The sequence below is a fragment of the Podarcis vaucheri genome (assembly GCF_965113315.1).
Source record: "Podarcis vaucheri genome assembly, chromosome: 10".
Lineage (NCBI taxonomy): Eukaryota > Metazoa > Chordata > Lepidosauria > Squamata > Lacertidae > Podarcis > Podarcis vaucheri.
The window spans coordinates 11,020,404-11,045,330 of NC_138748.1; the positions used below are offsets into that span (position 1 = coordinate 11,020,404).

The following is a 24,927-nucleotide window of genomic DNA, read 5'->3' on the forward strand; positions in this document are numbered from 1 at the left end:
CAACATCTGAACCAGTATGCTTTAACCATTTTCTCTATGTATGGTACATACACATTTGGGGAGAGGTGGCTGTGAGCAATGTAGGAGTGTCGAGTTAGAACAAGCTGTCCTAATATAAAGACCACCTAAGATGATTTTGTAGCTGCTTCCTCATAGCAACGAGTTTCTAAGGTAACAAAGTTATTCTGTCAACATTTGCTTTATAAAGCACCTGCTACGAGCATACAGTTATGCCAGCTGTAGATTTAACAGCAAACGCTTTAATTTTTTTCCTTGCTCTCCCTAGCCCAGGAAATGTTTGAAAGCTTACAATAATGGTGGCTATATTGATGAATGAAGCCTCACTTTGTGTGTCTGGTATGTAGTTGGGAATAGGCCTTGGGTATGCAAGCTCATTATCTTGTTCTTCAGGAGCGTGGGCTATTGAAATGGAAGGTGTACAGTCATACCTCGGGATAAATACGCTTCAGGTTGAGCGCGTTTGGGGTTGTGCTCCGCGGCGACCCGGAAGTAACGGAGCGTGTTACTTCCGGGTTTCGCCACTTGCGCATGCGCAGACGGTCAAAATGACATCACACGCATGCACGGAAGCAGCGAAATGCAGCCTGCGCTGTCGCGTCTTACGTTATGTGCAGGATGCGAATGGGGCTCCGGAACGGATCCTGTTCGCATCCCGAGGTATCACTAATTTGCATGTGGGATTTTGCTTGACCCTGTATGAGTAACCCTAGCTGAAAGTAGGAGTGTCAAGACCAGTAGGAGTGCCAAGGATCATTCTAGACCAACCCCCTGCAATGCAGGGATCTCAACTAACGCATCCATGACAGATGGCCATCCAACCTCTGCTTAAAAACTTCCAAGGCAGGAGAATCCACAGTTTCCCGAGGGAGACTATTCCACTATCAAACAGCTCTTACTGTCAGAAAGTTCTTCCTGATGTTTAGTCGGGATCTCCTTTTTTCTAAGTTAAAGCTGTTAGTTTGAGACCTACCCTCCAGAGCAGGAGAAAGCAAGCGTGTTCTCTCTTCCATGTGACAACCCTTGAGATATTGAAGATTGCTATCATATCTCCTCTTATCCAGGCTAAACAACTCCCTCAATCATTCTTCATAAGGCTTGGTTTCCAGACCCTGGATCTTTTTGGTTGTTTTCTGCTGCACATATTCCAGCTTGTCAACATCCTTCTTAAATTGTGGCACCCAGAACTGGACACAGCACTCGAGGTGGGTCTGACCAAAGCAGAATAGAGTGGTACTATACCTTCCCTTGATCTGGACACTATACTCCTGTTGATGCAGCCTAGAATAGCATTAGCTTTTTTTGCCGCTGCATCACTGTTGACTCACATTAAGCTTGTGGTCCACCAAGACCCCTAGATCCTTTTCACATGTACTGATATTAAGCCAGGTGTTCCACATCTTAACCTTTGTGCATCTGGTTCTTCCTGCCTAAGTGCAGAATCTTACATTTGTCCCTATTGAAAATCATTTTGTTAGCTTCAGCCCCATTCTTCAATCTGTTAAGGTCATTTTGAATCTCGATTCTGTCTTCCGCAGCATTAGCTACCCCTCCCAGTTTAGTGCCACCTGCAAATTTGACGAGCATCCCCTCAATTCCTTCATCCAAGTCATTTATAAAGACATTAAACAACAATGGGCCCAGGACAGAACCCTGCGACACCTCACTTTTCACTTTTCCCCCACGATGATGAGGAGCCATACTGTTTGGGCTCAGTCTGTCAACCCACTACAAATCCACCTAACAGAGAGAGTGAAAGCTTTAAACTACTGAATGTGAATTAAAAACTCTTCATGGAACCAAATATTCAAAGAGTATATATAACTGGTTGTATGGTTGCACCGCAGGGACACGGGAGGCGCTGTGGGCTAAACCACAGAGCCTAGGACTTGCTGATCAGAAGATTTGAATCCCCACGACGGGGTGAGCTCCCGTGGCTTGGTCCCTGCTCCTGCCAACCTAGCAGCTTGAAAGCACCTCAAAAGTGCAAGTAGATAAATAGGTAGGAAGGTAAACGGCGTTTCCATGCACTGCTCTGGTTCGCCAGAAGCAGCTTAGTCATGTTGGACACATGACCCGGAAGCTGTACGCCGGCTCCCTCGGCCAATAAAGCGAGATGAGCGCCGCAACCCCAGAGTTGGTCACGACTGGACCTAATGGTCAGGGGTCCCTTTACCCTTTACTTTTACTACGGTTGCACCGTTAAAGGGCGATTGTTCTGTCTACAGCAATATCAAATTTTCCCCCAGCAACATCCATTTTAAAGGGAGCAGAAAAGGTTAACCTTGGTTTTGTTTTTAAATGGCCTGTGAATTAACAAAAATGGAATGTTTATTGCATTAAGTAAAACGGCAGGTGTCAAAACCGCCCTTGTGTTGGTCATGCAAGATATTTCACTTTTTCTCTAATCCCCATATGGAGTGCAATAGTGTCCTTTGCTGCTTCCCTTCTGAAGATGGTGTTTTCCTTGTGAATGGAGCATCTGTGTCACCAGCAATGGTTTAATGATTTTGGGTTTCTCATTGAGCACAGGACTTCTATGAAGCTCATTATCTGCCATGCGGGCCTCTTGGATCCACTTGAGTTGCCAACTGTTTTCATAGCCTTCTTTTATTTCCTGCTAAGCCTTTATGTGACTCTGGCTGAGAGTAAGTGAGGCTCTTGGCTGCTTCAGTTTTGCTCAGAAATGACCTGCTTGGACTCCTTTCAAGATACCAAAGTCCAAGCTGCTCTTTCTGAAATAATCACATTTCCCCTGTCGTGTGTTTACTAAACAGAGAAGAAAAATGTTTTGTTTTATGTTCAATAGGACTTGTTGAACATTGCCAAAATCATGAGAGCTGGTTAGATTCTCACACTTGATTTTGTATTTTTGTTGAAATTTGTCCTCTAGATTATATATTCTCAAAGCAGTAGGCACGTTTTATCAGAAAAAAAGTTTTTTATATATTTAGACTACTTGTGCCTCAGGTTCATATAAATGCAGTTCAGAATCTTCTCTTTCTACTTAATTAGATTTCAAAGATTTTAGTGGGTCTTTTGTTGTTGGCGTCGTTCCCTGTTGTGTCTTCTGGACTGATCTGTAGCCAAAATTGATCTCAAATCTTTTACTCCAAACAACATTTTGGAGGGAAGGGTGGTGATTATAAACATTGATTCTGAAAACCTGTGTCCCTGAAAAGATAAGAAAAATGCATGGGCGTGATTTGGCCAAGACCACATGGTGAGTCCATGATCGTATTGGCTTCAAAGCTATGTAGTTCTTGAGACTTTTGAGAATACAGAAATTTGCTTGGGTGCTTTGAAAACAACTACTGGTATATTTCCTGCCTGGGATGGCTTCCTGTTTGGTTCTACTGCTTAAACACCTCTAACATACCTGCATACAGATCTTTTCGTCTGGGGATACTCTAGGGTACACTGTACCGGCACCTAGAAGAAAAGCACTGTCTGCAAAAATGGACACAGGGTTTGTTGTGCGAACCCCGTCATGCAGCTTCAATATTAAAATAGGGTGTGTGTGTTTACTTATGCCAGGTTTGAGTACTATGCCACAATATTGGCATATCTTGATTTTGAAAAATGTGTGCAAGAAGACACGTCATTTTTGATTCATCGTAGGGATGGAAATTTTCAGCCAGGCAGATTACAGACAAGCCTTGACCCCTGGATATATTCTCCCTATATATACATATATATAGTAACAATTGTTAAATGTAGAGTTGATAAACAAGTCTCTAATAGAAAATGCTCGTTATTAGGACTGGGTGATATATCGTTCTATTATCTAAAACTGGTTTGAAGTCTATATCATGATATCGGTTTCATAATTATTTTTTTAAAATATTTTATTTTCTTGTTTTACAGAAGTGTAGTGCCTCGTTTTTCCCCCTCCATGTAACATTTATACAAATCCGTTTCATTTGTTGAGGCATTAGGGGGAGAAGAAGAAGAAAAAAAGAAAGAAAAAAGAAAGGGGGGTGGAGAGAGGGAAGATGGATGGGGGTGGGGTCGGGTGGCGGTGTTTCTATTATGTTTAATGTATGTAGAGTTTGGTGTCAGCATTGCTTGTGTTGTTCACTTGTGTTCCTTTGGTGGTGAGAGAGGTTGGGGTTGGCCTAGGGTGTGATTGTTTGCTTGTGATTGGCTGTGGTGATCTTCGTTTTCGTGTGTGGGTGAGGTGGGTGGGTGTTTTGGATCAGGTTAGCCATATTGATTTGTATGCTGTTGGTGGATTATTGTCACTGTCCTGTTGGGCTGTGTATGTGATAAAGGGGAGCCATACCGGGGTGAAGGCGTCTTCTTCTGTTTGTCCCCATGTCAGTTTCAGTTTATTAGTTAATTTTTCTAGTAGGGCTGTTTCCCATACTATTTGGTACCATTGGTCCATGCTTACTCCTGACAGGTCTCTCCAGTGTCTGGTTATGGTGTTTCTGGCTGCTGAGAGCAGGTGGGTTATGAGTTCTTTGTGGTGTAAATGGGCATTGTTGTCTTGGAAGATGTTTAGTAGGGCCAATTCTGGGGTGATGTCTATTACTTGCTTGGTTATTTTATAATTTTTGACCTGGAAATCTATTGCAAATCACGACGTGTGTGTGCTATGCAAATCACGACATGTGGGGAAAACCTTGAAGTCAGCCATTGCTTCTACATAGCTCCATCCTTATTTCAGACATCGTGATATATCGGTATATTGTGATGTTTAGCCGGAGATATATTGCGATGTTGAAAACCAGATGTCGCCCAACCCTATTATATCCCCTTATTATCCTGTTCAGCAGATTCGATTTCAGAGTGATGACAAACAAAACACTATGTTCTATAAAACATACCCTTAGGGGGTGTTTTAAGAGCGTAATTCTTGTGGCTTATTGTATCTTCATTTTTCCACAAGCATGTATATGAAATTTAAGTCAGCACTGATAGAAATTGTTGTGGACACACTTCACCTTCATAGAAGAAATGAATAGATTCTATCCATTTGGGGGGGGGGGACCCTTAAAATTGGCCATACTCCCAAAATAGGAGGAAGCCTTTAAACAATTATGAATTGGTTTAGTCTGGATTTAGACATGTGGTCTATTATTGTTTGGTGTGGTTTTTTGTACTGGAAAATGACTACTATACTTGCTCAGTTAAGCTGGGTGGCAAATATTCTTTTCAAGGGATTAGGATTGTTCCTGGAGTAATTCACAAGGGCCATTAAGAGTAATTGCTTTTGCCAATTCTTTGCTTAGCGTTTCAGCTGATTCTTTAATTAATCAATTAAAGCAAAAGTTATTATGGCATGTTAATGCACATGTCATTTTGAGAATAATTTAGTTACTTTATCTGTTCCCTCTACTGGACATCAGGGCTGGAAAAATCCAACGATGTCAAGGAATTTGAAATACTTCCCCATGCTGTTTTCTGCCAGTGATGGGCTAGGAGCTGGTGAGAAGCTGTAACCTGTCAGTCCCAGTTTGTGCTAGAATAGTTATTTAAGCCCAGACACGTAAGCATGAAGGGGAGGGGGTGAGCATACCTTGCTGTAAATAGAGTTTGCATTGAGTTCTAAAATGTTCTGTGAAAATGCAGTGATGTAATTATTGGTATATGTATGTGCATATGTACATATGTACTTGATTTTAAGCAGTAGCACATGCCTCCATCCGCAGGTATCCTGCTCCTCCACCATTTTCACTGCCTTCCAGAACTCCAGTGTGACATCACCTTCCTGAGTTCCTTCAGATCCTCCTCAAGACCTACCTGTTCCTTGACACCTTTAGCACAACCACTCCGCTAATCTAAGATAAGGCAGGTGTGGCCAGAAAGAAACACAAGCTTTTCCCATTTCCCTCCCCATTATCTCTTGAGTTGAAATTTAGACAGTAAGCTTCATTGGGCAGAATCCTGTCCTCTTGTACTTTGCATAGGTAGCAGCATTGATGCACAGTCCTTCGAAAAATAATAGCGGCCCTTGTTCCTTACCCTTGTAATTTGACAAAATTTGCAGGTGAATTGGCTCATACCCTATGATTCCCAATTTATTTTCATACCTTTGGACTGTGTTGCGACTATGAGTCACCTATATATCGACTCTTAAGATTGGCATTCTTAATTTCTGTAGTAAATGCAGCTAACTGAAGGTTTGTGTATAGGCCAAATGGGCCACATAAATACTACCAACTGTATATTCTTCCAACGAGCAGGTGTGTTTAATGTCAGATCACAGCCTTAGCTCTTAATTTTTATTTTTAAACCATGGCTGATAAAAGGGTTGATACCAACCCTTTGTATTTATCCACCACGTCTAAGTTTCAAAGGAAATTCTTGTCCTGGACCACTGAAATTTATATTCACACTCTGAATATAAGGTCTGCCTCATTCAAAGTTTTTAAAATAGGCTATTTGTTCAGGAACTGTCTCTTACTAGGGCTGATGCCAATACTTAGGTAGATGTCTAGATTTTGCATAGAGCTTCTCTGCTTCCCCTTCCCTGGAAGCATTTAAACTTTACTTCCAGGATGAGAGGGTGTCCATTCTGTAAACACTTTACAAATACAAGATAGGGGGTTGCTCTTAACACTAAACACTCAGGAAACTGAAAAGCTGGCAGGGGAGGAACTTTCTACTGCATATCTTGTTGAGCTAGAAATACAATCTGCAATCTTTTTGGCTTTCTTACTTCACTGAGTGGGGTAGAGAGATTAGAACAGAACGATTTGAAAAGCTCCATTTCACTTGAACAGATGGATTCTGAACGTCTCAGATGTGCTTACAATCGGAGAGCTTTCACCAGAGGAGGAGGGCGGCGAGAGCCAAGTCCCTGGCTGCTTAGCAACTCTTCATTGGTTATTCAGAGAAGCTGAAACCTACTCTCCGCAGGAAGGTTTGAGCTGTGCGCATGTAATTGAACTATGCATTGGTAAGTCAATGGCTGTGTTTTAGTTCGTGGGGCGTCGCATCCAATGGAATTGGTGTTTACCCTGTCGCTTGACACTAGACAGGAGCAAAGACTTGTGGGAAGTAGGCTGGACTCCCTCGGTTAAATCTTTCATCTCGTCATCTGGTCCCCCCAGGAGGGAGATGCCCAACTCCGGAATGTGACATGACAGGAGGCTGGAGTTTGCTCCATGTAAAATTCATGAAGCAGCTGCCCTTAAGAGCTTCCTGTGTTGCTTCATCATGTGCCCAAGCATGCATTGTGTGGCTTGAGGACTTACTGCAATCTCCTCCCCAAGAGGTGGCCCATCAACGCCAAATTCTGAAAAGGCTCCAGCTTCTATGGCTGATGCCTCTATGGATTCTGTTCAGTTTTCAGCTAGAGCAATGGCATCCCAGATAACGGCTAGACGCACCTTGTGGCTAAAGAGCCAAAATGCAGATGCAGCGTCTTAAGGTGAACTTTTCTGGCGGCCACCTTTTTGGAGAAGGGGCATTGAAAGATGTCCTTATTGAATCAAAGGGTAAAAGGAAAATTTTGCTAACCCAGAGAGATGACAAGCGACCAGCCAGTCGTTTCTCTCCAAACGCTTCTCAGTCTCAATCCTTTCGCCCCTTTCGAACCCAAAATAGACAAAGGGACTTTATATTCCAATCCCAGCCCTTTTGTCAATGTTTTCAAGGGAGGCGAGGGTTCCACTGGTTCCAGGCTTCCTCAAATGCAAAGACAACGAAACTAGTCTGTGTCCCTTGTGGGGAGATCGTCTTTCCAGCTTGCTTCCTGTCTGGGAAAGGTCTGAGGTATGTTCCATTCCAATGGATACAACGCCCCACAAACTAAAAAGAACAATTGGTCTTACCCATGGGTAGGCAAACTAAGACCTGGGGGCCGGATCCAGCCCAATCACCTTCTAAATCCGGCCCGCGGACAGTCCAGGAATCAGTGTGTTTTTACATGAGTAGAATGTGTCCTTTTATTTAAAATGCATCTCTGGGTTATTTGTGGGATATAGGAATTCTTCATTTTTTCCTTCAAAATATAGTCTGCCCCCCAAGGGCTGAGGGACAGTGGACCGGCCCCCTGCTGAAAAAGTTTGCTGACCCCTGGTCTTACCTGAAGTTTTGGGAGTGTATTTACTGTATAACTCTACTATACACTGTTTGGGGGAGTATGGCCTATCTTGAGTGCTAGTTTGTCATGTTCCTTGTGTTGCGTTTCCTTGCCTTTCAGATATTTAGCAATTTAGAGATTTTATTACAGAAATTTCCAGAGCCGGGGAAGGGGGAAGTCGGCAGGTATTTTTTCTCTCTTTAGGTACTTTAGGCTTGGCGAATCCGGAAAACTGAGGGAGCGCCGCCGACTTCCCACAAGTCTTTGCTCCTGTCTAGTGTCTCACGACAGGGTGAACACCCACTCCATTGGATACGGCGCCCCACTCCCAGAATGACACTTCAGGTAAGACCAGTTGTTCTTTCTGCCTGCACTATCGGAGACAATATGCCTGTGAATGCTAATTGCAAGTAATTGCAGGTGAGGAGAGCTGAGGATCTGCTTCCTGTGGGCATCTCCTTGGCCACTGTGAGAACAGCGTGCTGGACTAGGTAGGCCCTTTGCCCAATCCAGCAGGGATCTTAAGTCACAGGAGTGGAAGAGGAAAAGCATGCCACCTTCACTGTGGTTGGTTCTGGCTTATCGAAAGAAACCCAAACACTGTGGATGTGAGCAACAGAAGGAATACCCCTGGGAGTTGGAGGCTCTTGGGAGAGCAGCAGTTACGGGTAAATGAGATTCTCTGCCTTCTCTTGGCGTGGGTTACCAAGAGGAGACCAATGGATAATAAATGGCTGGAAGCATTAATACAAATCCACAAACTTAATTTATTGTTAGGTTCTCTCATCTGTGCTTCAATTCCAGTGTTCTGCACGTTAATAAATATACATTTGTTTAAAAAATCCCTCCAGTGTCTAATCTGCCATAAACTAACAAAACAAAAAAAAACACCCCAGGATTTCACCCCCCACCCCCAGGGTTAGCACAGCTGACACACTTTAACAGTTCTGATAAAAAATGTAACTACATTTCATTGGGACAAAATATACACATAGATGTGAAACAGCTGTAGCATCATTTAGCACAACCCCAGGTATGATAGGCAGATATGTTCACATTTAAAACTTTCTTTTTTTTTTTACATCAGATTTTCATACAGCATGAAAGCAATACTTTTTAAAGAGCCATACTCTTTTCCGGTTCTCTGAGCTTGACAATGGAGTTGGTTTAAAAATAAAATAAAATTGAACAAAACAATTTCTGATTTGCTCTTGAAATCCAGTTATCAGGTATCCCTTAAATAAGGTAGTTTTGCAATATCTGAATGCAATCTAAATATTAAAGGGCTGCGTTCATAATCTCTTAAAACTGAATCGCTGACCTTATCCAAGTTAAGCATTTATAAGGCGACTTGATTTCAAAGGGAGAAAAATCTTAGCAAATGTTCAAGTCTGTCACTGAAATCTGGGGGGGGCTTAACTAGGCTGCATCATGCAGATTGACTCAAAAGTTTCCGTTTTTGGGTAAATGAACAAACGAGTGGCAGCTTTGTGCATTCTGAGACCAAGTATCATAAATACAAGTTATACGTTTATTATTTTGATAAATTGTGAATTTGTCATCAGCTATCCTCCCTGACCCCTGGGAGTCTAAAAGGGAATTCCACATTATGGAGAAATGCTGTCCAGCCCATTAAAGGCCTTTACTTCTGGAAAGGCACTTCTGGGCATTCAGGTTATCAATTCTGCTTCCAGTCCTTAACTGCGCGACACAAAAATAGTTAATTTCACATTTCCTAAGCAAGTATAAATTTTGAAGTGCAGAAAAATAAAGAAAATGTTTACATGTAGATGGAATAGTGGGGAAAAGGCAGACTTCCTTAAAAATCACCCACAAATACTTTTGTTGTTACTGGATGATTGGCTAGTGTAGAGGAGTACAAAAATACACACTGAATCCTTTAAAATATTTCAGATTATTCTGACAAATTCTGTTCCTGAATTTAAGTTTCCAGAGACAAGTGGCAGCCTTTTTTAAAAAGACTGTATTACAGTTAGGCGTGATGCAGACGTTAGTTATATTTCCCCACCCTGAAATGCCAAATTCAAGTACACTTGTGCAATTCTTTTTAATATAAAAAATATCAAAGCTCTTTCACAATTACTCTCCTGCTATCAAATTTTTAAGAAAACCGTCATATTACATGAAATGTACAAAAAGAAACTTTTAAAGAATCACCATATAAAATATATAAAAATTATCTACAGCTATATATATATTTATATTTTTATATATTTATATCAAAATGATGGTATTTTAAGACAAAAGTGTCCACCACAAGCTGGCGTGGAAGCTGGCAAAGGAATTGAAAGGGCACTTGGTGTGGTTATGTTTTTCTCCTGAGTTCACAGATCCTATTGGATCCCCAGCGTAGGCCGAGAGTGAGAGCAGGTAGGGCTTGGTTTAAGCCGGTATGTCTACTGTACAATGGACCATTTATTCCTCAAGGATATATCCTTGCAGCATTGCTATGGCTCTGTCCACTTTCCCAAAAGGCATTGCTCTCCGGTAGCGACTTCCATTCATCAGCCTCTGCTTGTTTTGGCACAACTGATGCAGTCAGGCAGACCCTGAAGGTACCATAAGCTGCTTTACTGTGTAGATTGCAGGAAATGGGGCATGGCCGCAGGGGTGCCGCCGTGAGAAACTTTCCCCGGACGCAACATCCCTTGGCGAAGGCAGAATCAAAAGGTCCCCGGGACGTGGCATCACCGGCAGAGTCGTCTCTCGCAAGTTGCGGCAGGTGTCACCATTTCCTGATGATTCAAATTGAAGTTTCATTACTGCCTCTGTTCATGAAGAGAAGCAATCATGCAACTTGGGGTTAAAACAGAGGCAGGCTGACAAATCCTTTAAGTGAAACTACCGAGCTCATTTTAATATGTTAGCATGCAGAGAGACAGACAGGCGTTAGCAGCTTGATGCAGTAGGAAAGTTAAAAAGTGGGTGAAATTAATGACAGGATGTTTTCGGGGAAGGTAATCGGTAAAAAGCATGTATTCTGTTAACTTGGATATGGTGGTAGGGGATATTGTGATTAATTAGGTTCCAGGATATGACTCTGGCTTATTATCCTGATGAGTCAACTGACATTAAACCAGAGTTCCCCGTTTCAGAAGCAACAGAGAACTTTGGTTTACAACAAAGCAGGATTAGTGCACAAGAGAAAGCAGGCAAAAAGGAGGAGCAAACAGTCCTGACGTTTGTTCCAGGCTTTGTAAGAACAAACAGTGGCAATATGGGCCACTGAAGTGTTAAAAAGTATGGAGAGGAGCAGGCGTCAGAAACCCAAGAAACACCACGCAACAGAGAGAAGCAATTCACAAACAGTCACACTCACTCAGAATCAGAAGTCTCCGCAGTTACGGTTCCCACATGGACGTTCATGGCCAAACCGTTTATCTGTTCTGGAGGCTGATCTCTTCTGGGGTTTTTTATTGTTACTCCAGAATCTGAAGTAGCGCGGATGCCATTGTTAGTCCCAATGGAAGTCATTCTTGACGAGATAGTGGTTTGATTATAATCTGACAGTTTTTCCCTTAATCTGTTCTTCATGTTCTTGTCTACCAGTGGCGGTGGGTAGGTGACTTTGTTCTTCAGTATGCCTTCCGTGGAAAGAAACGGGAAGTGATGAGTGGAGGAATTCAGTATAATGAAATGGAGACAAATTCAAAACCTGTATTTAAGGAAGACTCAATGTTCCATGTATTCTTAGATTGGAAATACCGTATTTTTCGCCCTATAGGACGCACTTTTCCCCCTCCAAAAATGAAGGGGAAATCTGGGTGCGTCCTATGGGGCGAATGCAGGCTTTTGCTGAAGCTTGGAGAGCGTGAGGGGTCGGTGCGCACCGACCCCTCTCACTCTCCAGGCTTCAGGAAGACATCCGCAGTGTGGGGAACCTTGCAGGAGTTCCCCGCAAGGCTCCCCACGCTGCGGATAGCAGCCTGCCGCCCAGCGCGAGGGACACCCTGAAGCAGAGCGCCCCCCGCGCCGGGCAGACATCCGCAGCGTGGGGAGCCCTGCAGGAGTTCCCCGCAAGGCTCCCCACGCTGCGGATAGCAGCCTGCAGCCCGGCGGGCGGGGCGCCCTGATGCAGAGCGCCCCTCGCGCTGGGCAGACACGGGCCAGCCCCACAAGCTCAGGGGACAGCAGGGAGGCGCAGCGCCGCCATCCCGCTGTTCCTCGACCTGGTTCGGTTTCCCCGACCTGCTTTTGGGGGGCAAATAAAGGAAAAAAATTTTTCCTTTATTTCCCCCCCAAAAAACTAGGTGCGTCCTATGGGACGGAGCGTCCTATGGGACGAAAAATACGGTAAGTCTGGCCTATCATTACGCTCAACCACCAATGCCCACCAAGACTTTGTCCATCTGGAAAAAACAGTTTATACGGGAACAATCTGGTACCCAAACCTGCCCTTCACCTACCCTTTGGTACAAATCATCATAGAAAAGAGCTCAGATTGAGACATGAAATGAAAACCCAGCAAGGTTTCCCTGCTTGTAGGGATTGATTTCACAGCCATGTCCGGCAGGTGATTCTACGTACTCTCCTGCCTAGGCATCTCACTAAATTTACATGTGACAGTCAGTCATGGCTCCCTGTCACTTAGGATGCAGGCATCCTCAATAGGCATGTCTGCCACTTTCGAACTACATTTTTAGGCTTGCACCAAAGCTACTTATGTGCACACCTGCAAAATTGTAAGGTGGGTGAAGAACTGTTGTGTTTCATTATTTTGTATTAAATACATAACAGACCTGTTGGATCAGACCAAAGGGCTATTGAGTCCAGCGTTCTGTTTTCCAAAGTGACCAACCAGCTGCCTAGAAGAAGCCTACAAGTAGGACTGGACGACACAGCCCTTTCCCACTGTTCTTTCCCACTTCCTAAGGCTGTCTCTGATCCTGCACGTCTTATTCAGCCTGCATGACTATCAGCAACCAAGAGATTTCTCCTCTCTGTGTTACTCCAATTCCTTTTTAAAGGGGTCTAAGTGGTGGTCATCACCCACATCTCATGGCACCAAATCCCATTGTTAAACGCAACAGCTGTCAATCTTTTTGGGCCAGTGGGCACATTTGGAATTGTGAGATAGTGGCATGGCAAAAAACAAAGCAGCTGCTCCATCTGAAAGGGTAGGGGGAAAGGCAGGACCACAAAATGGAGCAGGCATCATTTCCCATTGATGGGGGAAAGGCACTGACATTAGGCACTGCTGTGCTTGCCTGAAGCAAAGCTCTCTGCACCTCTCCTTTGTTCAGAACGGATAGGAGGATGTCCAGTCATGACATCCATTGAAATATGGGTATGTTTAAGGTGGTGTGCTCAACGTAGGAGAGGCTGAGACAATGCAAACAGGAAGAGCTAACCGTCTCTTGAGCATTTATTTCTGGGGATATATTTACGGAGACCTTTCTCCATTACCTTTCCTCTGTTCTGGCTGCTGGTGGTTCTGCTGCACAAGTGGCTTGTTCTCCTTCTGCTGCCCTTCGTTCTCTTTATCCTGAGGCGCTTCGCTGCTGTGGTTGGTGTGGTTTTCCTGGTGAAGTTCCACGTTCACCTTGGTTTCCACCTTCAGCTTTTGCTTTGCACTTGGCTCCTCGCCGTCACTTGCCGTTACACCCTCAGAAAGCCAGTAGGGTTTCACGTGATTGGGAACAGAATCCACTGCAGGACACAGGAAAATAAAACCCCAATTAAAAACAAAAAGCGACACACAACATTAGAGCTTCTCTCAGCAGCTTCCTCTGTTCCTGGAAGCACAGAATACGCCCATTAGCAATGACACATCTTTGGCCAAAGCTGCCAAAATGAACTAGTTTCAGTCTGTGGTATCTCCTGCCTGGAAACCTAGAGAGTTGCTGCCAATCAGTGTCAACAATGCCAAGCCCAATGGACCAATGATCTGACTCAGGATGAGGCAGCTTCTTTTGCAGTCCTTAAATCTGGTTTGCATATAATTTCAGGTTTAGGTTCGTAGTTGCTTCTTTTCTCCTTATTTGCAGCCACCCTGCTGGCTACCTTCACTCCACAAATGAACTGGAAGCTCAGCAATGTAATCTGGGGTTGGGAAGCATATTTTTCTCACCACTGCGCATTTATTGGGCCACCACACACACAATCCAAAATTCATTCTTCTAAAACAGCAGGGTTATTGGCATTGAAAGTGTTCTCACTTAAAAATAAAACTAGGGCACAAGAAACTTAAGTTTTTTTTGGGGGGGGATAGGTGATTTATTGATCACAGGGGCCAAGAAGTAACTGGATTCCGAGTGATTCCCTTTTACAACAAAGGGTTTGGCGATTACTTGAGTTTCAAGTGTGCCACTTTCTGAGCCCCCATTTTCAGCCAAATAAAGTGACTTGCACATTTTGCAAATGATTTTTTATAAATGAAATTAAGCCTCACTAGGTGATGTTGAGGGGTGTGTGTGTGTGGATCTGCTCTGCTCAGTCTGCTTGTCACTGCCTCTCCTGTTATGGAGAGGATCGTTTGCAAACCAGGGCAGTCCTGCTGCATTAGGAAACACTGCATTCTTGCTCTTGCTGAAATGCCACAAGAGACACAAGGCCGGGAAAACACTCCACATTCCTGAAGAGAACAAGGAGCTGTTTTCCCTCTTGGTGGCTTCACGTGCTGCCCTGCCCTTTGCTCACCATGGACCTGTTGCCTGGATTGTGTCAGCTGATTGGAGCAGCATTCCTGTGCCTGCTGAGAGGTTTCTTCTTTCTCGGCCTTCCACGCTGTTCGGGATAACACCAAAGTGTGGCCAGGGGTATTTTTGGCTTTCTCTGAATTTACTGGTGCCGCAGCTTCGCAACCAATTCACCTAAGGAACTGCGACAGCAGAAGACCTTTCTAGACTAAGAATCCTCTTGCGCAGTAAACGCTCATTTTGACTATGGCTCATCTCTGCTGCCCTTTTAACTTTTAAAATGGTGTTTTCGTCTAGCCTTACAACCGGCACGTGAATCAGGTAGGGAATGTGAAATAACAAGTCAGTTGTTCCAGGGGGTGGGCAACATGTGGCCTGAGATTCTCTGTCTAATTTCATGCAGGTGAACAGAAGGGATGGTGGATGGAAAACAGGATGGAATAAGTACTGTAGTACTTTTGGCTCCGGTTCTGCTGGCTTCCCCATCCACTGTCAGCAAGAAGGGTCCCCCAGCCCTGTCTTGGGCCAAACCCATCTAGATTTGGGGTGCATTTTCACTGCTACTCTTTGAAGCACACCAGCCGTTTCAAAGTGACCTTTAAGGCCCCCACAGGAGGAAGCACATTTTTAGCTGTTACTCTCTTACCTTTGGGGGTGCTGTGGAGTGGACCCCGGTCATTGTTCTTTGAGCTGGCTGCGTTCCATTTTTTCCCTGCTTCTACCCCATCTTCCTCACTATCTGAGGAGTGTGAGGAGGCATAGGAGCTGCTGTGTTCGTCAAGGGACAACTCGCTGTCCGAGTCAGAATCGTTTTCTGTAGAAGTAAACGAATGAAAGTGTTGAAGGTTTACTATAGGCAAGAAACAGCAAGTTCATTAACTTATCACATCCTTCAAGCGTTCTTTAGTCACAGGTGTTTGGTCTAGTCCGCTCTATCAATCCTCTTTGTGCAGCATAGTCACAGAGGATAGGGCTCTTGATGGCTACTGCCTGCAACAGTTATGCTCTGCCTTCACTGCTGGATGCCTCTAAATGCAAGTTGTTGGGAAACCCAAGTGGGAAGAGACCTGTGGCACTCATGTCCTGCTTCCTGGTTGGCTTCTGTGCCCTAGAGAAGCCTCAGAGGAGGAAGGATAAAAGCCAGGGGAGTGGTGGTAGGACATGATGAGGCAGGGGGCAGGATGGGTGGATGCTGAACAAGCGACAGGCTTGAGTGAGAGAGGAAGGAGAGGCAGCTGAGAGGGAGGTGGGGGCTGAGGCTGCAACAGGAGCCTGCCGGTCCCACTGTATTCAGCTCCACTCCTCCCTTGTCTCCAAGGGCAAGAGAGCTTTGCGTGGAGCAGAGAAAAGCACAGAAAACGGATGGAGTTTAAGATGGCTGGGAAAACAGCTGGATGGGGAGGAGACTTAGGGGAAAGTGGGAGACACAGTTCTGGCAACTGCTTGACCCCCGGGGCCAGTCCTGCCTGTAGGTTTATCAGTTTGTATTCTGTTTCTTTGAATAAAGAATCATTTTTATTGCTCATCTCTGTGTCTCCGTGCTGACCTGCAGCTGAACCAGCCCTGACACCCATGCACAAGTAACTGTACAAACACAGCTTTGTATCTTGCTATATTATGCATTGTGGAGGATCTCTTGTTGCCCTTTTCAATACAGTAGTACACTTACGGCTCCTGACATTTCCTATTACTACAAATATTGATTTGGTCCTGATGCAATATGGAAATTACCGTATTTTTCCATCTATAAGACACCCCCTATTTTGGGGGTCTCAAAATTTAGAAAATAGGGGAAATGAGCTTTTGGGGAGGATTATTTGGGGGGGACTGCTGAAAATCGCTCACCCATCGGAACGCAGCACACAGCCGCTTGCGTCGCAGCTGCCTGATCGCCTCGATTAGCCCTCCTGCTTGCCGCTGCAGCAGCCAATAGACAGCTGCCAGAGCGCCACAACAATCAAGTGGCCAATGCTGAAAATTGCTCACCCACTGGAACAAAGTGCGAGCCTGAGTTTTTAAGCGGTGATTGGCCACTTGATTTTTTTTTGGGGGGGGGGGATATGCCAAAAATTGCTCAAGTACAAGCCCAAGATTGTAAGCGGCGATTGTAAGTGACGCGAGCGGTTGTGTGCTGTGATTTTCGGCATCCCCCCAAAAATCAAGCAGCCAATCGCCGCTTACAATCTTGGGCTCACGCCAAAAAACTGTTCGCGCACCCCCCCTCAGCTACCCGTGTATAAGATGAACCTAAATTTTGAACCTCATTTTGGGGTCAAAAAAGCTCGTCATACACGAAAAAATACGGTAGTTACTGTTGCTGCTGCTACTTAAGCCTGCCCTAATCAATGGCACCTGACAATGAGACAAACACCCTACAGTTTACTGAAACTGAGAAAAGCACTGATTGTATTAATACAAGGTGCTGGTTGGTGGGGACTAGAGGAGATGTTTATCATATATGGTTCTGAGAAGAAAGACCTCTTACCGTTGGATTTTGATGGCTTCTTGTGGAAGATGGAGGAATCGCCTTCTGTATGACCAGCTCTTGCTTGGCTGGATGACACACTAAGCTTCTGGGCGGCTTCATCTCTAAGAAGAAGAAAAGGGGGATGATAGCAAGCAAACCCACAGGGACATCTGAAATTCTAGTCTGCTGCTTCAAATGCAGTGTTTGCCTGGCGGACTGTATGGCATCAGTACAGCCACTGCATTTGGCATTCAGCCTATAATTAAATGGTGAAATCAAATAATGCAAACAACGTGTGCACAGGTAAGGTGCAAGATGCATATTGCACAAAAACGAATCTGCAGAAGCGTAAGGGAAGCACAACTTGCGCAAAAGCAGCAATGCATTTCATTTCATTTTTGCAAAAGCAACACAAAGAAAAGGGAGAGGCCTGAAAGCCATGCGCCGCCACCAGATTACCTGAGAATATAAGCAAGGTAGCTATTGTGACTCTTGGCTGACCTGACGGTGCTTTCTAAGGAGACGGTCGATTCCCCAAGAGTGGTGCGATACATATTTGGCTCTTCTACATACGTGTCGTTACAGTTCAGAGACCGCTGGGAGAAGGGGAAAAATAAGAGGTGTTGACCAATAAACACATACGTTTATTTTTGAAACCACCCATCAAACTGAGAGGGGTCAATATTATTAAAGCTGATCTATACACACAGGCCAAATCTGCGGTAAAGCTCTTGCTAGGCTGTTCCATTTCATACTGAAATTAGGGGGCTGCATACTTAACTACTCCAATGCCCCTGAACACATAAAAACTGGATCTCATGGAGACCTGCTAGCTTTCTTCCTGACATGCTAGTTTACTGTGTGTGTGTTTTTTTGGGGGGGTTAATATGATGAGCAATCGGTAACAGGTGACCCTCACGTCTTTTTTGTAGTGGTACACCCAATCAACAGCCACATCATGTGGTTGTCCTGATCATGAGCTTTGGTAGTCAAATGAGCCCTACATTTTTTGTTTGGAGGAAGCTTAACTTTTAAGTTATTTGTCCAAAGAAAGAATTGGTCTCGCTAATCTTTTTCTTGGGCCATCCAAAATTTGACTTTTAGGAAACGGCAAGCTTTTAGCAGGAGAAACTTTGCTCCTGAAAGTCAACGTTTGAGTGGCCAAAGGTTTCTGATGATCCCTCATTTGATTAATAAAAATCAGATAATAAATGTAAATTTGGGATCTAAAAATATCACAAACAGGATAGAAATAACACTAAATGTTTCCTTAAAATGAGTTTCTGCCCTTAAACACTAACAAGAAAACTAGTGAGTTGCAGTAGGGTTATATCCAACTAAGTCTTACTCAGAGGAGACCCAACGAAATCAATGGACTTAAGTCAACTCCAATCACTTAAATAGTTTAATAGGAATATGGCATAATTATATAAATCCCAATGCATATACTTCCATTTACATTCTAAAAAACCCCAAAGCTGAATGCAGCTCTGTTTTATGTTGGTAAGAGAGGATATGTCCTAAAATAAAGAGTTCTAGGCCAATTGCTGATGGCAGGGAATCCAGACAAAATTTGGCATCAGCAATTTTGTCAGGATACAGAACTATTATGCGTCAGTGCTGGGAAATGCTTTTTGCAGAATGGCTCCTTACGGTTAACAATGTAGCCCTTGTGGTGGTGGTGTCGTCGGTGAGTGGCTTCTTTCCAGTGAAAGTATTCTTCAAATGTTTCCTCACTTCTTTATTGAATATACAGTGGAAGAAAAAGATGAACAGGCCCTAGATTTTTTTGGAGGGATGAAGAGAAAAAAGGACAAAAGAAGAATATGTTTTAAAAAATAGAAAAAAACTTTGCAGGGAGGGGATCCTTTAATAACTGGAGGAGGAGGAATTCACTAAGTTTGCCATTTTTACCTATGAAGCCCTGACTCGGCACTGCATAATCAGAGAAGTGATAATCCAAGGAGCATGAAATGGATCTGAAGGCACGCCATAAAGACACTTTATCAAACTCACCTGTAAGCAGCTGAAGATAGCAAACAGGTAGTGAAATGTCATTACATCACTGTTCACCGCCATCAGACCGAGTAACCAGGTAGCGCTGATCAACAGTAGCAGTAGGAAAGCAGTCCGCAGTACAGAGCTAGATGAAAACCACGAAATTATTCGTATTAGGCATGAAATACGGCAGTCCCTGAAGCACACACACTGCTATTCCCAATTCTGCCCCAGGAAAGAAAGAAATTCTCAAAGCTCTGGCTGAAATGCAGAAGTTCAGAATGAAACACAAGGAAAGTCAAACAGTTTTGCCTCGTTTGCTATGTGACCTTGTAAAAAATCAGTTTTTGTGACTCGTCCACCAAATACACTCTAGGTAGAGATACTAACTACTGATCTGTGAATTCCAGTTTGCTGTCTCCTAGGTAGCCAGACCCCAGAGGTTTGGCTTATGGCCTAAGTAACACCCACTGATAAAGCAGGTGATAGCTAAAGGGGATTTATTCTGTAAAAGTAAAAAGGTAAAGGAGCCCTGGACGGTTAAGTCCAGTCAAAGACGACTATGGGGTTGGGGCGCTCATCTTGCTTTTAGGCCGAATGATCCGGCATTTGTCCACAGACAGCTTTCTGGGTCATGTAGCCAGCAGGACTAAATTGCTTCTGGTGCAACAGGACACCGTGCTGGAAGCCAGAGCGCACAGAAACGTCGTTTACCTTCCTGCTGCAGCAGTATCTATTTATCTACTTGCACTGGTGTGCTTTTGAACTGCTCGGTTGGCAGAAGCTGGGACAGCAATGGGAGCTCACCCCATCGCGGAGATTCAAACCGCTGACCTTCTGATTAGCAAGCCCAAGAGTCTCAGTGGTTTAGACCATAGCACCATCCGCATCATGTGCTAGCAAGTGTTTTCCTCATCAGGTGGTATGCTTCCACTGACACCAACTCCTCTCTCTGACACACACACACACACTCTTATACTGAGCACACCAGAAGTGCCTTCCTCAACAGAGTGATTCAGAAAACTACAACAATCTCTAGAAACAAGATGATATGACTTACCCTTGTTCATCACTGGGCAGTGGCAATACCTGCCTGTTATGTACACCGTTAGTAAAGTGGTAAGGGACTGCCTTGCCTCTAACTTGTACATATTTGAGGGTGGGACTCCTCAGAAGACAATGAGGCAAACTCCTGTACTGTACAAGCAGGGGGTGGGGGAGATTTGTGTGCAGATCAACAGAAGGGCTGCTTCTGTGCATTGGAATCTTTTATCATCACCTGATCCACCTGAAGTTCGTTCTAGCCCCATCCCTGCCAAGGGAAGATCCTGGAACCTGGATTAGGTCATCAATTACCTGGTACCTAATGGTAATGCCACAGGCTGGGAAGAGACAACAAGGTTCCCTCCAGATGTTAGTAGACTACAGCTCCCATCAGTCCTCACCAATGGTCATGTAACTGGGGCTGATGAGTTGTAGACTCATTAGGTCAACACACCGACTACCCATTCCATAGATGTACCCATGTTTCCTTAGTATATTGTGTAAAAGTGTTGAATTTTAGTATGCTGTAAGCAGCTCCGTGGGTAAATTCTGGCAGGGTATAGATAACGTTTTTAAAAATTAACATTTTATTCTCCTTGCTTACATCTTAGCAGAAGCATGCTCTCACAGGGTGTAGGCACCTTCTGGCCTGAAGGCAATTCTTTTACCTTTAGCAGCTGCTTTCAGGGAGTACATCACTGTAATTATGCTATGGGAGAAAGTGTCTCAAGATGGGGATCACAAGCAAGAGAAAACTGAAAGGGGACAAGGGAGGGAGTGGCTGAGCAAGAGCTGACAGAAGGGAAATGAAAGATTCAACAAATAGTAAAAAGAACAATGGCACTAAACAACGTTTCGAAGGAAGAGGTGTCCCAGTTTCAGTCTGGGAGCAGGAACAACATGTCTCTCTGCCTTACCACTTCTCATGATTAGTTTCTTTCGGTCACGGTTACAAACTTACACAACTCCAGTTTTTTCCAGTGAACGCTGCCGTCGTCTGCATGATGCTTTAACTGCTAGTATGAAGATCACAACGTTGATCTGGAGGGGGAAAGTATGGATCAGAATAGTGATGAGCAGGTGTTTTCCTTCCATGAATTCACCAAAACACAAATTTCTACCCAGCTAAGAGCCCCTCACTTCATGTTATGCTTTGCTTTAATTCAATAAACTTTGGCGCAGTTGTCTTGTAGATTCTGCTTTGCAAGGTTTGAAGTAAAACAAAGCTTCTGGAGCCAGCTTAGTAAGAACAAGAAAGATTTTGACCTTACAAATTGTACTTGCAAAAGGTAGATACAACTGCAAATGCACAGATACCATTATCATGGACATGAATGCTTGTAACTGTTGCAAAAACAGCATGCCGGATAAACTAGTCTACGTCAAAGTATGGGACAGGCTTGAGGCCAGGAAGGATTCACGCAGTACGTGGGAGGAACAAACAACCAGGAAATCCCTTGGGGCACAATAAGTGTGAGACTGCTGAGCTCTGGGGCTTGGTTAATAATGTTACTGCACGCCAGTGCTGAACTCAACTGTCGAGTACCGTAGTGCAATTGCTTTATAACACAGGAGTGCTGAGGTTTGGGGGCTCATCTGGCCCTGAACATTATCAGTATTATGCAAGAGGCCTTTTTTAAGCTATATGCCGGTTGACGGTGTGGTGAAAGATCAACTCATTATGATGTGCACCCCCCAACTTGACTTCCATCCTCCCCAGGCCAGAATACTTTGGATGTTTTGTCCATTTTGCAGTTGAAAGAGTCCTTAGAGAGGGGATTCATTAGGATAAGAGGAAACGATTTCTCTTCCCCAAATACATTTTGTTCTTTAGAGACCTTACAAGCTTACAGTATTCCAGACTGAGAAAGGAAAAGAGAATTCAGGGGTGAGTGATGCATATCCACAATACTATGTGAGGAGGCCCAACAGACCCGTTGCTTCGAATTGCAACTTTTTTTTTGTAATAAATGTTATTACACTTTCAAAAAGTTGACATATATACTTAAATACATTTTTTTAAATCTTTTCCCAACTTCCCACCCCGTTTTCCATGGTGTCTGAATTTCTCCCCCTCTGCTGTGCAATACCTTCCATCTCTGATACCATCACATCACTACTGTGTTCTCCAATTCCTTCTGCTGCTCATATTTCAAATCCTGCTTGCAGGTTCATTCCCAATTACAACTTCTAAGTGCGTGCAAGCCACACACATCATGATACTTACGGGCATAATTGTTCTCTAGATTTGATTCCTGGCCAGGAAACACACAAAAATATCCAAGCCTTTTAGCAATCGACAAAAGGTCGATTTAATAAGTTACAAGTCTCCTAGTGTGCAGATAGGGATGCCAAGTTTTGGTTGAAATTTGTACGGCAAGGCTCTTTTTTATAGTTTTATGATTAGTTATCAGAGCTGTGCTGTGTCCCATGTCTTTTGTACATTTGATTTGAATTTAGGGATGTATACGACAGATGGATTTTAAAGAATGTTCTACAGTCAAAGTGGTTGGCAGTAATAAATTCAGCTCAGACGCATTTCACGCCGAAATGTGTGATCCTGCAATACTTACAACCACAACGATCACAATAGGTCCTGCAAAGCTCCAAATCAGGGTGTCGTGAACGGAGAGCCAGCAGAAATCTGGGTTCCCATAGCCCTGTGGATCCAGCCCCACTGCAAGACCTGTATCGCAAGACAAAAGTGGAAGGAATCTCTGATGTGGAGTGTCTGTCAAAATAGTTCACACTCACAATCCATATCACGAGTACTGGGTAACCATTGCCAGAGAGGTATGGTCTTTCCCTCTCAGAGCAGCCACCACCCAAAAATACTTAGCCATCCGGAAATGTCTGGCATCAGTTAATTTGGCAGAAATAGTCTGCTTCTCAAGACTGAATATTCATTTGTGGCATTTGCACCAAAGTGTGGCCAAACATCTGAATCCAATATTTGCTGGCAGTTTTACTTTCTGCACATTGCCTTAAGATTTTACGAAATTAAAATAGACCCAATTCTTGCCCTTAAGTGTGCAGTTCACCTACTATGAAAATTAACAGGAATTATAGTATTTCTCTTATGTTTGGAGCTTGTTTTAGGGCTGCTCAGAATAATATACAATGCAATGCAATAAAATACACAAGTCCCAATGGGCTTTATCCACAGGAGTATGAAATGCTTTTGTAATGTCTGAAAAGTGCTAGAGAGCCTTTCTACATTTTTAGAACTCAAAAACTGCGCGATTCAAATAAATACAAAAAGAACACAACTAAAAACACAGCAACCATGCCTGTTAGTATAGAGTATGGTGGTACCTTGGTACTTGAATGGCTTGGCTCCTGAACAAATCAGCTCCCAAACACTGCAAATTCAGAAGTAAGTGTTCCGTTTTGCAAACGTTTTTCAGAAGCTGAACATCCAATGCGGCTTCCAATTGAGTGCAGGAAGCTCCTGCAGCCAATCGGAAGCCTTGCCTTGGTTTTCGAATGGTTTCGGAAGTCAAACAGGCTCCTGGAACGGATTAAGTTTGATAACCAAGGTACCACCACTGTATTCATTTTACAGAATGAGGCACAATGCAGACAACTGGATAAGAATCAAATAACATGCATTTTCTAGAGTTTAGTTACTTTTCTCAAGGAATGCATCTGCAGAGAAACAAGCTTGGTGGAAAAATTAGCTTTTCAGCATCAAAACAACTCAGTATAGGCTTAGATCACGAATTGATGCAAGCAATTCCCACAGTTAGAAGCAGAAGGGAAACTTCAAACACATCCTGGAGAATATTCAAGAAACATGTTTAGAGGTGTCATGCTGCAAGAGTTAAAACTTTCAGATATTTTCTCCAGTCATTTATCTTTATCAGGACTGCTCAATATTTTCAGAATATTTGTGAGTGGAAATAATCCCTTTACCCTTCACTGCCTCAGTTTTTGCCAAGGGTACCCATTTTACTGAATACCTCAAGCTTGGGCAGAAAACATTAGACTATATAATTGTCAATAATTTAATTTGACTGCAGATTATGAGTTTTTGTATGTGCAAAGGATCGTAATTTTACTTGTCTGTCAGCTACCAATGGAGAACAATGCTTTGTTTTCTAAGGAGCCTACTTCTGAACTTTTCAAGTCCTGACTTCCTGGGAAACCATGCATGACTCACAATAAGCTGTCAGCAACCTTATCATCTGCTTTGTTCTGCTACTGCTGATCATTTGCAACAAATGTTTGGCTTGCATTATTAATTATTCTGCAAACATACATAAGGAGTGGGACCGGTCAAACTGTAATTTATAGTTTTGCACTAGGAAAGCAGACAACACACACACACACACACACACACACAGACACACAGACACAGTTGAAAAGTTTATATTTTATAAAGCAGAAGCTGCTGACTGCTTTGGGCCAGTGGACACATTTTGAATTTTAAGGAAGTGTTTTGGGCACCACTCACAAAATCGCTTTATTTTGGGTGTGCAGCATTACACCAAATGGCTCCATTGGTGTGTGGCATGACAACAAATGAGAAAGAGTACAGTCATTTCTCCTACTGCCCTGCAGCACAACCTCATGTTTAATACAGGAGTTCCTGTTGGTCCTGATTTCCCTCCAAACAATGTTGCTGTCAAATAACAACAGGGGGCGTTCCCCTGGTACTAGAAAAAGTACTGCCCTGCAAAAAACCTCGTATAAAATATAAACTG

The 24,927-nt window shown here is 43.7% G+C and overlaps 1 protein-coding gene and 1 long non-coding RNA gene across 5 annotated transcripts in view; one reads left to right on the top strand and one right to left on the bottom strand.

Annotated features, from left to right (window-relative positions):
* The first annotated feature begins 693 nt into the window (after positions 1–693).
* On the top strand, positions 694–8,806 carry LOC309541753. 2 transcript variants are annotated; one of them, XR_014223885.1, is made up of 2 exons: positions 694–1,223; positions 5,676–8,806. It is a non-coding gene; the product is annotated as an uncharacterized lncRNA (long non-coding RNA). The 2 variants fall into 2 exon arrangements; XR_014223886.1 differs by having other exon boundaries at positions 5,712–8,806.
* CELSR1 (cadherin EGF LAG seven-pass G-type receptor 1) overlaps positions 8,801–24,927 on the bottom strand; it is a 166,480-nt gene continuing 150,353 nt past the window's right edge. The window contains exons 26-35 of one of the 3 annotated variants that reach the window (XM_082239386.1): positions 22,795–22,907; positions 21,183–21,262; positions 19,196–19,322; positions 18,833–18,958; positions 17,681–17,775; positions 17,198–17,301; positions 15,359–15,526; positions 13,481–13,723; positions 11,394–11,658; positions 8,801–10,842 (exon numbers count right to left, since the gene is read on the bottom strand). In XM_082239386.1, the coding sequence (XP_082095512.1) occupies positions 10,818–10,842; positions 11,394–11,658; positions 13,481–13,723; positions 15,359–15,526; positions 17,198–17,301; positions 17,681–17,775; positions 18,833–18,958; positions 19,196–19,322; positions 21,183–21,262; positions 22,795–22,907 (1,346 nt within the window). In that variant the 3' untranslated portion in view covers positions 8,801–10,817. Of the gene's footprint in view, positions 10,843–11,393; positions 11,659–13,480; positions 13,724–15,358; positions 15,527–17,197; positions 17,302–17,638; positions 17,776–18,832; positions 18,959–19,195; positions 19,323–21,182; positions 21,263–22,794; positions 22,908–24,927 lie in introns of all 3 variants that reach the window. The other 2 variants (XM_082239385.1, XM_082239384.1) reach the window with 2 other exon arrangements.